The sequence below is a fragment of the Poecilia reticulata genome, chromosome 16, assembly GCF_904066995.2.
Source record: "Poecilia reticulata chromosome 16, P_reticulata-male-v2, whole genome shotgun sequence".
Taxonomy (NCBI): Eukaryota; Metazoa; Chordata; class Actinopteri; order Cyprinodontiformes; family Poeciliidae; genus Poecilia; species Poecilia reticulata.
In genome coordinates this window covers 32,133,561-32,149,894 of record NC_088845.1, presented here as the reverse complement: position 1 = coordinate 32,149,894, position 16,334 = coordinate 32,133,561, and the positions used below count along the sequence as shown (strand labels likewise).

The following is a 16,334-nucleotide window of genomic DNA, read 5'->3' as shown; positions in this document are numbered from 1 at the left end:
TCTCACCGCTACCTGTAACATTCATGCATCTCTAATTCTCGTTTTAATGTAAAATGCTCTGTACCTACTGCCATCTAGTGGTAAGAAAATTACATGATCCAGCCGCTAGTCACTACTACAGCAGACACTCGAAGATGGCATTATTTGCAGGTAATTCATTTTCAAAAAATCCTTTAAAACCAATTACCATATTTTTTTAACTATAGAGCGCACCATACTAGCACCTTAAATTTTTTGGGGGAAAAAAAACCAAAGAAAATACTGGAAGCTGCTCTCAGTTTTCCACAAGGACCCATAAGAGGGCTGTGTCCTAATAAATCTGCTGGATATATTAAGGACGCAGCACTCGGTCTCCAAAGCCAAACCCTGATTTCGTTCATACCAAGCTTAAGTGCAGCGGCTCTATTTCCCTCCTGTAGTGGCAGATCGACAGACCTCAATTTAAAAGCTGCATCATACAAGATTGAAAACATTTCTCTGTCGTGCCTGCTGCTAGCATGTGGTTGTTCTAAATGAAAATTACCACTTTCTTCTTTGATGTACAATTTTGACTTCTAATGATTCACTTCCTGCTAGAGAGCCCCCTGGTGGTTGAAGAAAAATACACAGCAAAGCCACAGCGGGCTACAATCCGCATGGTTCAAAGCTTAGGAAAAAAGTAGCAGCCTGTAGTCCGTAAAATACGGTACTGTAGTGAAATTGAATAATTTCCACGGCACACCTGACAATCACTCACGGTACACTAGTGTGCCGCGGAACAGTGGTTGAAAAACACTGTGTTAGTGGTTAACGACCCAGCGCTAATCACTCATCGTGCAGGTTTAACCCAGTGAGGAGCTTTCGTGCTCTCCTCGCAGTCACGCACAGCTGATTTTATATTATTTTATTATTATTATTAGTATTATTTTCCGGTTACACTAAGCACCAAACCGTATCAAATGCTTTGTCCACATATAGTCAGACAGAGTTAATGCGCGCAGCCACCTGACATCTGAAAAACTCGACCAACCAAAATAGTTTCTGTGTCCCCTTGTTAAAAACTCAACAAACACGAAATGAAAGAGCTACTAAAGCCATATTAGCAGCATTGAATTAAATCTCCCATGTGTTGCGCATCTCTGCGCAGTGCAGCGCATTACCACATCATGCAGGGCCGGTCCAAGGGTGTATGAGGCCTTGAGCAGAATATGACTTAGGGGCCCCTTTTGTTGCTAAAAACATCTGCACCTCTAACATCTTCTGTGTTAGATTTAGTGAAATCTAGGGCAGGGGGGAGGAGTTTAACTGGCAAACCTAAAAAGCAATAAATTATAACTGCAGCTTACTAATTTGTATTTGTGAACAAACCGAGCTGAAACTCAAAGATTAAACTCACAGCATCAGATTGTATCTGTGGTAACAAACCAATCTGACTATGAATATTGTTCTTTGAACTTCTGCAAGGTAAACTTGCCAGCTCCTTAAAATCTTACATATAAATGTTAAATAATTTAAAGTCTTTTAATTTATATATGCTGAAACCATTATGTCAAATTTAGCAGCAATGATAATCTCAATAAGCAAGGTCTATGTTACAATATTAGCCTTTATGGGGCCCCTGAAGCTCTGGGGGGCCTGATGGAGCCGCTGACTTAATTTGGATTTAACAGAAGTTAACATAATTGATATTTATTTTAATTGTATTTTTTGATTAGTTGTTTTTAAGACTAGTTGTGGGTTTATATAGCAGTTCACTGACAATGTTTTCCCATAACATGTAATTACCCAGTGATATTTTTACTTTTATTGTCTACTTAACATCTTTTAATACAAAAACACGGTGTACCACCAGTGGACCGCCTCGGCGCCCTGACCACCGGGCTTAGCAAGTTTTCTGGGGGAAACCCTGACATGGTAGTAGAAACATTGGATAAGGCAAACAACCAAACCAATATTTGTGTGTAAGCAGTTGTGCAAATATGATGAAATTATCAAATTCATTTCTAAACCTTAAGGGTTTCTCTCCTGTCACTCTTTGTTCTAGGCTCTTGCTATGGGAATGATGACGGAGTATTATCACTACATCTTCACAACACTGGTAAGTACAGAAATGTCAGAGCTTCAGATGCTTTGTTGTCTCTTGTTACAACAATAAAAAACTATAACAATAAAAAATTGATTGAATGTCTAAAAATAAGATGCTGCTCTTCAGTCTTTATATTCTATTTGTTTACTGTTCAGACCACAACCCCATTCCTCCTGCCACCCACCCAGTGAACAACTGAAATTTTCATCAGTATATGTGCACAAATAAATGCACATGCATAACTGGCAAAACATGAAATGAAAGTTAAACTAAATATGTGTTTTACATAAACCAAGAAGAAAAAAAAGACTGAAAACAGACAAGACCCCTTCACAACCTAATTACCACATACACTCACTTGCCAGGTACACCTGTCCAACTGCTCATTAACACAAATGTCAGCAGCATATCAAAGCACATAGGCATGCAGACATGGCCAAGACGATCTGATGCCTTTCAAACTGAGCAACAAAACGGGGAAGGTGATTTAAGTGACTTTGAACATGACATGGTTGTTGGTGCCAGATGGGTTGGTCTGAGTATTTCAGAAACTGCTGATCTACTGAGATTTTCACGCACAACAAGTGGTTGTGCGTGGGTTTACAGAGAATGGTCATAAAAAGAGGAAACATCCAGTGAGTAGCAGTTTTGTAGATGCAAATGTCTTGTTGATGCCAGAGGTCAGAGGAGAATGGCCAGACTGGTCCAAGCTGATAATATGGCAACAGTAACTCAAATAACCACTCATTACAACGGAGTTATGCAGAAGAGCATCTCTGAATGCACAATACGTCAAACCTGGAGGCGGATGGGCTACTGCAGCAGAAAACCACAGCAGGTGCCAATCATGTTAGCTAAACACGGGAAACTGAGGCTACAATTCACACAGACTCACCAAAATTGGACAACAGAAGATTGGAAAAACGTTAACTGATCTGATGAACCTTGATTTCTGCTGTGACATTCAGATGGTAGGGTCAGAATTTGGCATCAACAACATGAAAGTATGGATCCATCCTTCCTTGTATCAACGGTTCAGGCTTGTGGTGGTGCAGAGGTGTGGGGGATATATTTCTGGCACACTTTGGGTCCATTAGTAAAAATTGAGCATAATGTCAACACCTCAGCCTACCTGAGGATTGCTGCTGACCATGTCCATCCCTTTATGACCTCAGTGTGTCCATCTTCTGATGGATACTTCCAGCAGGATAATGCACCATGTCATAAAGCGTGAATCATCTCAGACTGGTTTCTTGAACACAACAATGAGTTTACTGAACTCGAATGGCCTCCATAGTGACCAGATCTCAATCCAGTAGAGAACCTTTGGGATGTGGTGGGAGATTCACATCCTGGATGTGCAGCTGACAAATCTGTAGCAACTGTGTGAGGCTATCATCTCAATATGGACCAGACTCTGAGGAATATTTCCAGTACCTTGTTGAATCTACGCCATGAAGGATTAAGGCAGTTCTGAAGACAAATGGGGCTCCAATCTGGTAGGGCCAGGGGTGAAAGTAAGGGGGTACGGCAGGGTACTGCGTACCCCTAAAAGATTTAGCGGGGGTACGCAGTACCTGCAAGAGAGAGGAGCGGCTGTCTGCTGTAAAAAAAATCAATGTGTTCACTGTGCAGCCGTGACTGATTAGTTTTTCAAGAACAATCTAAAACCCAACTTAATCAGTTAAAAAATAGCTTTTTTCCCATTTCATATTGTTTCTGAACTATTTGTGCTTTACTAGAGCAGCGGTGCAACACGTCGATCGCGGAAGGTTTTGAGTCGATCTCGGCATTAGGTGACAAACTAAACGTCGCCAGGATGCTGAGACCAGCACGTCCTCTTGTGATTGGCTTATCTTATCAAAACGTTCAGAACTTTATTAAAGAACAACAACCAAAAAATCAACAAACCATGTTCAAATTAATAATCCAACAACAATAATAATCTCAGTAATTATTGTTTCAACAAGGTGATGCGCAATTCTGTGCGTTTCAGTTTCATTACCAAAATAACCAGCAGAGCAGGAGTTTAAAATTAACTAATCAACCACCGCTGTGTTCAGGGGAGGTTTATTAATGATCGCAACGTAATGGACTTAATGTTATGTTTTTAACATAATTTCTGGTCGGCTTTTGGAGCGCAGGAGGTTGCCAAGGCAACGGGTGTGCTTAAATGACAGAGAGAGACGGAGAGTAAAAAGATGCGAGTGGTTTAGAGTTGATCACCTGTTCAGATTATTTTACCTTTGTCTTGGCGCATCACAGCCGCTGTAATTGCTGAAGGTTCAATAAATGACAAACATGGACTAATTATCTCGTTCTTTGTTACTGTACGTCATTTACAACAAACATCAAACACGGCATATATTTTTCATTAAGTATTTAACCAACAAATGGCTTCTACCGCGATAATTATGTGAAATTAAATTAATTGTCTAATATAAAAAATTGTTTGGTGTTGTCGGGCTCAGAGTCTGAGAGGCTTTTCTTCTAACATTTTTTTTGCCTCTTATTTAGTGGAAATATTGATCTTGAGATTTTCTCCAAAATAACCTTTTTCAATCTTTATAGCTCCACTGTTAAAAATTAGGCTCTAACATTCACAAATGACAGTGAAATTAAATCCAGTCCAACATCTGGTTTGAGGTGATTCCTCTGGAACCTGTTGGAGGAAAAACATCCCAACTTCAGAAGATGAGCTTTAACCTAACAGAGCTCTGTGGTTCCTCCTATCAGTACGACAGTCAGGTTGAGGAGGCGCTTTGTTAGGAAGAGAAGTGGAAGCTGCAGGATCTTCAGAACAAACAGGTCATGATGCTAAGCTACTGATTATCTCTCTGTCTGGACACAGGATCAATAGAACCAGTTTTAAAGCTAAAATGAATGGTTATGTGCCAGACATGGAAAACTGGGATGCACTCCATGCCATGATGTTCAGAATTTGAGTCTCATGGCATCTAAAGGTGTCAACATTGCAGCCAGTGGGCTGAGGGAGGAAATACAGCTTCATTTTGTAGCAATTCAAGAGCTACCCAACTTTTATCGCTTCACAAAAAAATTCATCAGCACAAAAACTCCAAAGCACACAAAGAAGCTATATATAATTTTTTTTTTGTCATAGTACCCCCAATAATTTAAAACTACTTTAACTCCTTGGTAGGACTGTATAATTCTATTGATTCTACGATATTTATCAATTATTTCCCCCCTCGGAAGACATAAATTTTTCATCTGCGAGTATCAATACGTTAAACCATAGGGGTGCATACTCCTATACCTCCTTTTAACATGTCAGACTTGTAATGGCTTGGCAGCAAGATTCCGCCTCCCCCAGTCTCCCTTTCAACTTGTGCTTATAGAGCACATTACAAACTACACACCAGTTTTAAAATGTGTTAATAGGCCAAGTAAAACCGGAGTTATGCTAAAATAGGTAAACCACATTTTTCCAAATCTCAGAGAAATATCACAATAAATAAACATAAAAATGAAACGCAACATTAGATTCCTTTGTTTTTGGAAATCTATAATCTTCAATAAATAACGGTGGGCTGTGTTTTGTTGCTAAGAAACAAAGTAAAGTTGCGCAAGTAACCGTGAAAGAGAAGCGGAACGGTGTAGCAGCAAATACAGTGAGATTGCGAAATTAATGCTAAGTTGGAATATTGGAGCGACTGGTGGCATCCACTTCATAATTTGCTTTTAGCTTAGTGGTTTCTGTTCTGTATATAAAGGGTTACTTGAAGAATGAAGCACATCAGGCAGTGGCGTTCTGTTTTGAGCTGAAAGACGAAGAGGGCAAACCCGCAGCCAGAATCCGCGGTGCTGCGACTATTGCCATGATGACAATGGCAGATCGATCATTCATATTAGGTAACTGACAAACAGTATCAGAGACTGAGAGAACGATGAGATCCTGGCGGTCTGAGAAGCAGCTTCTCAGATATACAAGAGGGGAATGGTGGCACTGCGCAGCTGCCAGGAGTCGATCACTGCGGGGTGAGGCGGAGCCACTCCCCCAGCAGCTAGTAGTAAACAGCTTACAGCCACAGCTAACTGCGGGAGCCTATGTAGAAAAGCCCTTTTTCCCATAGTCCAAAAGACTTTATGTTTACCCCCCCAACACACAATTATACATTTTTTGGCATCTTTTGACATATGATGTTCTGTCAAAAATTGCATACAAACAAATGAGGAATCCCTTTCATTTTCACGCTAATTTTATAAAATTGTGTTGCTTGCAATATTTTTTACATCAGTTTAAGATATGTACAGTATATATTGTCATTCTAATTTATGAAAACCATTTGTTATGAATATTTGAGCGTTTCACAGTGGAAAAAATTAAAACATTTTAAAACCGGGTTTTGTTTTTCTGTGACTCAAAGTCCAAAATGCAGCCATAGTATGTCCAAAAGAAAAACACAAGTACAATCATTTACATGTTGAGAGTCTACAGAGGCTGATCTCTAAAATCTCTCAGAAAATCGTAAAAGTGCATTGAATTGTATCGAATCGTATCGTTTTGCAAAATACCGTATAAAAATTCCCTTCTCACCCTCCACGGGTGGTCTCTTTCATCGTCTGAGCTCGGGTCCTCTACCAGAGAGCTTGAGGGTTCTGCACAGTATCTTGGCACATAACCACAAGAGCAACTAACCATGCATCCACCTCAAATTCAGCACCCTGACATTGTACACGAGCCGTAAGGAAGGAGGCAGAGGACTAGTGAGTGTGAGAGCCACTGTCCAGGATGAAACATCCAAGATCCATAAATACATCAAGGACAAAACCTCAACAGACGATGTGCTCAGCGAATGTCTCAGGCAATGGGGAACAGAAGACAAGGTGCTGGAGGTACCATCATGGGAGGACAAGCCCCTACATGGGATGTACCCAGGGGTGAAAGTAAGGGGGTACGGCAGGGTACTGCGTACCCCTAAAAGATTTAGCAGGGGTACGCAGTACCTGCAAGAGAGGGGAGCGGCTGTCTGCTGTAAAAAGTCAACGGGTTCACTGTAAAGCGCAAGTGCGCCCACTAATCAGCCTTGACTGATTAGTTTTTCAAGAACAATCTAAAACACGACCTAATCAGTTAATAAATAAGTTTTTTCCCATTTCATATTCTTTCTGAACTGTTCGTGCTTTGTTAGAGCAGGGGGGCAATATGTCAATCACGGAAGGTTTTGTATCGATCTTGGCATTAGGTGAGAAACTGAACGCCGCCAGGACGCTGAGAGCAGCACGTCCTCCTCTGACTCCTTATCAAAATGTTCATAACTTTATTAAAGAACAACAATAAATAAAATAAACAAAACGTGTTCAAATTAATAACCCAAAAACAATAATAATCTCAGTAATTATTGTTTCAACAAGGTGTTACACAATTTTGTGCGTTTCGGTTCCATTACCAAAATAACTAGCAGATCAGGAGTTTAAAATTAACTAATCAACCACTGCTGTGTTCAGGGGAGCGCTTAGTAATAATCGCAAAAATAAATATCAAGCCTGCAAACCTAATTTTGTAACGGACTGAATGTTTTTAACATAATCTCTGGTCGGCTTGTGGAGCGCAGGAGGTTGCCATGGCAACGGGTGTGCTTAAATGACAGAGACGGAGAGTAAAAAGGTGTGAGTGGTTTAGAGTTGATCATGTGTTCGTGTGTTCATGTTGTGATCATGTGTTTTACCTTTGTTTACCTTTATCTTGGCGCATTACAGCCGCTGTAGTTTCTGACGATAAACGACAAACTTGGACTAATTACCTCGTTAGTCTGTGAGTATACGTCATTTACAACAAACATCAAACTCGGTAAATATGTTTCATTAAGTATTTAACAAACAAATGGCTTCTACCATAATAATTATGTGAAATTAAATTAATTGCCTAATATAAAAAAATAGTTTGGTGCTGTCTGGCTCAGAGTCTGAGGCTTTTCCTTTATCAAACAATTTTTTTTCCTCTTTAGTGGAAATATTGATGTTGATGAGACTTTCTCCAAAATAATGACCTTTTTCAACCTTTATAGCTCCACTGTTGAAAATGAGACTAACATTCACAAATGACAGTGAAATAAAATCCAGTCCAACATCTGGTTTGAGGTGATTCCTCTGGAACCTGTTGGAGGAAAAATATCCCAACTTCAGAAGATGAGCTTTAACCTAACAGAGCTCTGTGGTTCCTCCTATCAGTACGACAGTCAGGGTGAGGAGGCGCTTTGTTAGGAAGAGAAGTGGAAGCTGCAGGATCTTCAGAACAAACAGGTCATGATGCTGGGCTACTGATTATCCCTCTGTCTGGACACAGGATCAATAGAACCAGTTTAAAAGCTAAAATTAATGGTTATATCCCAGACATGAAAAACTGGGATGCACTCTATGCCATGATGTTCAGGATTTAGGTCTCATGGCATCTCAAGGTGTCAACATTGGGCTGAGGGAAATACAGCTCCATTTTGTAGCAATTCAAGAGCTACCAACAGTTATTTATATATATATATATAATGTGTGTGTGGGGGCAAATGATGTTTACCACAGCTGACTGCTTGTGTCAAGAAATTTCAGTAGCTTAGAGCAGTGGTTTTTGTGGAGGTGTGGGGGAGGATTCACATATGTTCACAGCTTCGTGAATTTAAATACTTAACCTGATATTATTATTGTAGTATTTATCTATACAAACCACTGTATATGTTTCTTGTGCCAACATCCTGTATACACTCAGCTGATTATCAAAACATATGAATAAAAGAGCTGCTGCAACTTAAGCTTTATTGAAACTCATTGTATTGTTTTAAGTCTGAAAGGAATCCAAGTTCAATTCATTAACTTAATTTTGACAATCAAGGCTTCTCAATCTGTAAGATTATGAAAATAGAAAAAATGCAAATGTTTCACTCTAATGTGCATTTAGAGACCAAACTCTGTAACATTACAAAAAGTTTTTCAATCATCAACACTGGTTACTTGTTAGATTCATCAGCTAATTCCTTTTTTAAAAAGTATAAAAGCTTTCAATACATTTCTTTTGCAATTTTTTTCAATATTATTTCTTCTACTTTGTCAGAAGAGATGAAAAGTTTATAACATTTTGCATTCACAGTAAAACCAGGCTTGTTTGTGTTTCCTGCTTTTTTTCTGCTACCTCCACTTGCTTTTTTCTTTTCATTGAAACAATACAATGTGAGTCATTTTTTATTTATTTTTTTTGCCATTTTACAGCACTCGGTGTTAAGCCAAACTAAAATCACTTTGAAGATTGTTACATTTACAGATATATAAAATGAACGAAAGCCCAATAAAACATGTCCCTGGGAGCATTAACCACACATAGCAGCAGAACCTGAAATGTGAGATCAGTTGGGGTGTGTGGGAGGGGGACAGGCTGGTTGAAAACGACAGCGATGGACATCACGGAGATGCATTATAGTAATGATGTGCTGAATGGGTTGGGGTTGCTGGGGTTACATATTGAAGCACTTGACTGAAGAGGAACTATGAGTAAAGGACCACAAGAGCAAAGATTGAGGATGAGACAAGTCAGGTATATCATGTCAGCTTTCTGGTTGCCAGTCAGAACATTATATGACCAAAAAGATTTCCAAGTTGTGCAGTATACATTTTAATCATTTTCCCATCCCACAGAAAACCTTTGATCAGAGTATCATATTGAGTAAAAATACCAGGCACTACAATAATGTATAATATCTTAAGTGCATAGTTGAGCTGTGGTATTATTACCACCATTTTAACTATGTTCACTCCGTCCCCCAAACCCAGTCTTAGTCGGATTTTCTTCTATTTATCTAATCTTCATTTTTTTGTAGGACGGGCTTTAAATTTAACATAAGCATTTCTTCCGTCTACTTGCTTAATTTGATTCCTAGATACTTCATATCCTTTGAATTCCTCCATAATAACAGGATTTAATAGTAGATTTCAAAGGTGCTAAACTCATGAATTAAGAGACCATACACAAAACTCCATTCTCTCCGGCTCACCGACAACCAGGAAGACATTTAATGCACATCTGCGGAATCACATATTACATTTTCATCATCTCATTTTCATCGTCTCAGAATCCAAAATGTCTTGTCTTTTGCTTCTGGCTTCGAGCATTTATACCGTTTCAGTCTGCTAATGTGTATTGGAAACCGTCTGACCAATGGCGTTCTGAATCTTGCTTCTGGCTCTGTTTTACATTGAGTGTGTGTTGGAAGTTCAGAGAATTCTGGGCCGACCTTGTGGAAGTTAAATCTGCTCCTTCAGAGGACCATTAGTCAAATTGTTAGTTCTTATCTGTCCAAACAGAGACTCTGGCCGAGTCCCTTGCCTGCCAGGAATTTCTCGTACAACACCTTATTTGGTGTTGAACCAGCACAACGTAACACATTCCTTTTCAGTAAAACATATCTTAATGTGAATTAACATAACTTTTAACTATTAACATAATTATATTCCTCAACATTATCAACATAGCTTCTGATTTGGTTCAGTTAATTTTAGACCAGATTTCTTCCAAGGTGAATCAAACTCTTGATTTCCATGCTTTCTTTCTTTCCAGGATCTGTTTGCACTGGACGTGGAGCCTTACCGATACAGTGGTGTGAACATGACAGGGTTTAGGATCCTTAATACCGAGAACAGCCAAGTTGCCTCAATCATTGAGAAATGGTCCATGGAAAGACTACAGGCTCCACCAAAACCTGACTCTGGTCTACTGGACGGCTTCATGACTGTAAGTCTACTGAAACTGTGAATTAGTGTTAAATTAGTAGTTGTCAATGTTCTGCCAGATTTGTATCATACAAGTTAAATATTTATGTTTATTAGTAAAAAAACAAAAACAAACATAAAACATCTGTTTCTATTGCATGGATTAGTTGGAGAGAACTAAATCTGCCTGACTGGTGACATGCATTAGGGAGTCATCTCATCTTATTCCTCCTAAGATTGGTATAAAAACTATTATATATCTTGGTTTTTTAAATTCTTTTTATGAATTTCATTACTCACTTTAGGCTCACCTTACATAATTATTCATGACATTTTTGAATTTCTAATCCCAAATTCCAGTTTTTTTTTAAATATATTTTTATTAGGAGGGAAGGAGACATTACAAGCAAAATTTTAACCAATAACAACATAGTATGCCATATGGTAAACAACTTATTTGTAAAAGAACACAAGTACAGAAGAAGAAAAAAGTATATAAATGAAAAAAGGCATACAATTTACCTCCTATGAATATTTTTCTTTTTCTTAAGTGAACAAAACCATAACATGTACAAACCTAGTGAAGAAAAAAGAAAAAATACATTAATGAAAACAGAGGGGAAGAAGGGGAAAAAAAAATTAAATACGTAAATAAAATAATGATAAATAAAAATAAGGAAAGGAGTGGGGTGGGGTGGGGTGTATCACTCAATCCGGGAGGAGAGACTGAAGAGAGTGAAAGAATGTCATGAAAGGGCGCCATAAGTTATGAAATTTAGCTGAGTTGCCTTTCACTGAATATCTAATTCTCTCCAATTTTAGAAAAGACATGGTGTCTTTAAGCCACTGGCCGCTAGAGGGTGGTTTAGTTAGTTTCCAAAGGGAAAGAAGACGGCGTCTTGCCAATAAGGAAGTAAGTGCTAAAATATCCAACTGAATAGAAGTGAACTGTTTGTAGTTAAGTGGAAGCCCGAATATGGCAACATGGGGAGAGGGTTTAATGACCACTGAAAGTATCTTTGACATTGTATCAAAGTAGGTCTGCCAAAAACTATGGAGAGATGAACAGGAATAAAACATGTGAGTTAAATTACAGGAAGGTGCATGACATTTCTCACAATTGTCAGAAACGGAGGAGAAGAATTGCGACAATCGATTTTTAGAGAGATGAACCCTGAAGAGAACTTTAAACTGTTTAAGAGAAAGTTGAGCACAGATTGAATTATTCCACCAGTCCTCACCCAAATTTAGACCCAGTTCGAGCTCCCAAGCAGCCTTAACCTTGGTGACGGGTGAAGAATCAAACGACAAAATTTCATTGTAAACGTTGGAGATATATGACCTTTGAAGAGGATCCCAGCTCAGAAACATCTCCCAATGCAAGTTCGGCGGCCTGGAAGGAAAACTGGGAAACGGAGCCCTGGCACAGTGTCTAATTTGAAAGTACCGGAACAGATGAGAAGGAGGAAGATGAAATTCTGATGAAAGGTCTATAAAACTCCGAAAGATACCTTCTTTGTAAAAATCATTAAAACATGTCAGCCCTTTATTACCCCATGACAAAAAGGTTGGATCTGTGAGTGCTGGTCGAAACAAGTGATTCTTCATTAAAGGAGCAAAGCTAAGTTCTAGCAATTTTGCTTTACGCATCTTATTCAAATGGGCGGAATATGAGATAATTTGTCCTCCTAAGAACGCTTTTAGTGATTCCCAAAGTAAAGAATATGAAATTGGATTAATCTCATTTTGATTTAGTACAATAAAATCATCAATTTGAGCTGCAATAAATGCGTTGAACCTTTCATCTGAAAGAAGTAAAGGGTTGAGTCTCCACGGCGTGACATACCTATGTTGAAAAGCAAACTTAATATCTAATGAAAGAGGGGCATGATCAGAAATGACAATAGGGTGATAATTAACAGATAGAACATTTGGAATTAGAGTCGACAAAAAAATAATTAATACGAGATAAAGACCAATGCAAGTGGGAAAAGAAAGAACATTCCTTGGATTGGGGATTGTAAAATATCCAAGGATCAATGCAACCATTTTTTGACATGAAATCTGAGAGTAATCTAGACATTAATGAAGGTACCAATCTGCACGAGTCAGACCAATCTAAATTGGGATCAATGACACAATTTATATCACCGCCTACTATAAGGAGATTGTTATCTAAAGAAGGAAAATATTGAAATAGCTTATTCATAAAGTTTGGGTCATCAAAATTGGGGGCATATATATTCACTAACAGAATTGGGACATGAAATAAGGTACCAATAACAATTAAATATCTGCCATTTTTATCTGATATAATTTTAGATCCTGAACACTGAATTGATTTACCAACTAAAATAGCACACCCCCTGGCTTTAGAATTGAAATTTGAATGAAATACATCAGAAACCCAAGGACATTTTAGCCTGACCTGATCTTTGGTGTGCATATGGGTTTCCTGTAAAAACACTAGGTCAGCTTTAAGATGTTTCAAATGGGCAAAAATCCTTGATCTCTTAAGTGGGCTTCCCATACCTTCGATGTTCCAGCTCAAAAATCTCACAGAAGACCCCGATTGTGGGTTGTTCACATTATTATCAATAGTAGACATGTTTTAAGTCTATTGCAAATGAAGGGACAAGAAAACTGAATATGGTGCGCCGTCCCCCACCACCACAAAAAAAAAAGGGGGAGCAAAAATGACAAGTAAAAAAGAACCCTAACAAATTGAACAACCCCCCCCCCCCCCTTGTCACCCCCCTCCCCACAGCACTTACAACGACCCCATCCCCAAACGATGGAGAACCCAGTGCAGACTCCGAAAGGAGTCAGATCCCTAAATTGGATGCTTACGGTTTTTAGCAATGTAGTAGCAGAAAAGCTGCAATCTGAGCTCCTGCAAGCTCAACAACATTCATCACTGTGGCACATCTGGTTGAGACCAAAATATAACGAATTACAAAATGTTAATTACAAAAACAGAATACAAGCTCAGTAAAGCAAAGAGAATAATAATAGTCAGTAACTGTAACACGTAGCTGCTTATTCAAAGCCGTGTACCTTTGTAAAGTTCTCTTATGTTCTGAGCGACTTGATGAAGACGCTGGCCTCTTCTGGTGAATTAAACTGCTTCTCCATACCATTGTGTGTGATCCGAAGTCGCGCTGGATAGAGCAGTCCGAAACGGATCCCCGGGATTTCGCGAAGCTGACGGCGGACATCATCGAAGGCAGCACGGGCACGGGCCGTCCTCGGAGTGTGGTCAGGGAAAACAGAGAAGCACGTGTCTCCAACCATGATCCGCTGCTGGGTCCTAGCTCGGCGCAATATGTCCACACAGTCTGAATGGTAGTGCATACGAACGACTATAGGACGAGGTCGCTCTCCAGGTTTTGGCTTCGGTTGAAGAGTACGATGACAACGGTCCACCAGGGGCTCCTTCTACAACTGAAAAGCCTCCTTGAGCAAAGTGGAAATGGCTGTAGATGCGGTGGAGAAATCCTCTGAAATGCCTATCAGCCGCAAATTGTTGCAACGAGATCTGGCCTCCAGGTTATCACATTTATTGTCTAATCTCTTCAAATCCGTGGACAACTGCTCCACCTTAGCCTGTAGGGTAGTGATATCGTCGGTGCATGTAGATCATGATGTCTCCAGCTTGCCCACGGTGTCTTTCAAGGAGCGGTTGTAATGTTGCTAGTCAATTCCGACTTTACTGCTAGGAGTTCAGCCTTTATACTCGACAAATTTTCAGTGAGAGCTGCTTGGAGTTCGGTCTCAAAAATAAGTGCCATTTCAACCCGGAGAGCCGATAGCAGCTCGGACTTAAAGGCAGAGGAGGGAGAACCGCCAGCGAGTTCATCCGTGCAGGAAGGGGAATCACCACGAGGCGGGGATGTAGCATGAGATGCAGGCCTCTGTTGCTGTGCAGATGATTTGACTTTTGGAGGCATTCTGGTTGAGAAAAAAGCCGGGACTTGAGACGGGTGGACAAAAACACACCGAAAAGCAGTAAAAATCTTACAAAAATGTGCCTAAAATAGCAATTATATCTAATTGTTGCGGGAGCTCAGCTACTCGCGTCCTACCCCGCCATTCGCTCCACCAGCAGCTTCCCAAATTTCAGTTTTAATGAATAAAGGTTCTTCTTTTACCACCTTGACAAAGTGGAAGACAATATAACACATTGTTTTGAGGGTTGAGGAGAGGTATTTCCTCTGCACAGGAGAGGTCCCCTCAGATTGCTCTTATGAGCTGTATGTACACTTTTTAACAAATGTCTATTGGCAAAACATTTGTGTGCCCCAGGGCAGAAATATGTCACCAATCAGACAACATATATGAACAAAATAACTTCACTCATAGTAACTATAAAATATGAATCTTACACAACTAAAAAAAATATATATATATTTCAAAAATACTTTAATTTTATTATTTAATTTTTATTTAATTTCTTATTATCTTATTCAAGGTAATTTGGTGAGTGGTGGGGTAGCGCCCTTGTGCCCTCTAATGGCGCAAAGACCATTTATGAAATTAAATCTAACCTAATCAGTGAACAACTACAACCTGAGAAAAAGTGGGTGTAAATTGCTTCAGTCTGCTGGACTCGAGCAGGATTCCTTCTGCATGTATTTAAAGCAAACTGCTCTGCAAATCCACTTGAGAAACAACCCAGTTTCTGAGAGAAAACAGCTGTTAATTAAAGGGGTAACACTTTATTTGAAGGGGTGTGAATAAGACTGTCATGACACTGTCATAAACATGACATAACACATGTCATGAACATGAATAAGCCTTCATGAATATTTATGACTGTTGTCATAAAGCGTCATTCATTAAATCATGACACTTTTAATACAAAGTTGACATTATTCAAAATGTCTTTGTTATGACAACTTGACATTAACCAATAAATTATTACTGATTAAACTTTAGCTTTAGTAACATAAAGTTACCTAATTTTTAAAGTGCAGTCAGTAATACTTTTGTAACAAATTTATATCAGTTATGATTTCTTTGTTAATGTCAAGTTGTCATAACAAAGACATTAATGTCAACTTTGTATTAAGTTGACATAATTTACCGAATGACGCTTTATGACAACAGTCATAAATATTCATGAAGGCTTATTCATGATCATAACAGGTGTTATGTCATGTTTATGACAGTGTCATGTCAGTCTTATTCACACCCCTTCAAATAAAGTGTTACCAAAAAGGAGATTGCATTGTTTTGGGACTCCCCCCATGTTTGATAGTGTGTTTTTGTAAGATTGTTACACAATCCAGTGTGACATTCTACAAGACGCTTTTAGTTTGCCAGAAAAATATTAAGATTTTACTGTTCTGAGAGTTTGTTATACCTCCAAACTGTCTAATAATGTAAGACATGGTAGGCCTGTATAGATGAATATGCAGATGTTATTCTGACTGTAATTCTCACTCATCCTGAGGGAGATGAGGCAAGACCTCAGTGCTCTGTGTTCTGAATGAGTCCTGGGTGTGATAAGAAGATTCTTTGTCATTGGGACCTGAAACCTCCCTGATCAGAGCAC

The 16,334-nt window shown here is 39.1% G+C and overlaps 1 protein-coding gene across 7 annotated transcripts in view; it reads left to right on the top strand.

Annotated features, from left to right (window-relative positions):
- Positions 1 to 16,334, top strand: part of LOC103478802 (glutamate receptor, ionotropic, kainate 2) — a 549,772-nt gene that overhangs the window by 234,252 nt on the left and 299,186 nt on the right. For 6 of the 7 annotated variants that reach the window (XM_017309432.2, XM_008432853.3, XM_008432852.3 and 3 more), the window contains 2 exons: positions 2,024 to 2,077; positions 10,626 to 10,799. In XM_017309432.2, the coding sequence (XP_017164921.1) occupies positions 2,024 to 2,077; positions 10,626 to 10,799 (228 nt within the window). The remainder of the gene's footprint in view (positions 1 to 2,023; positions 2,078 to 10,625; positions 10,800 to 16,334) is intronic. The other variant, XM_081616747.1, reaches the window with a different exon arrangement.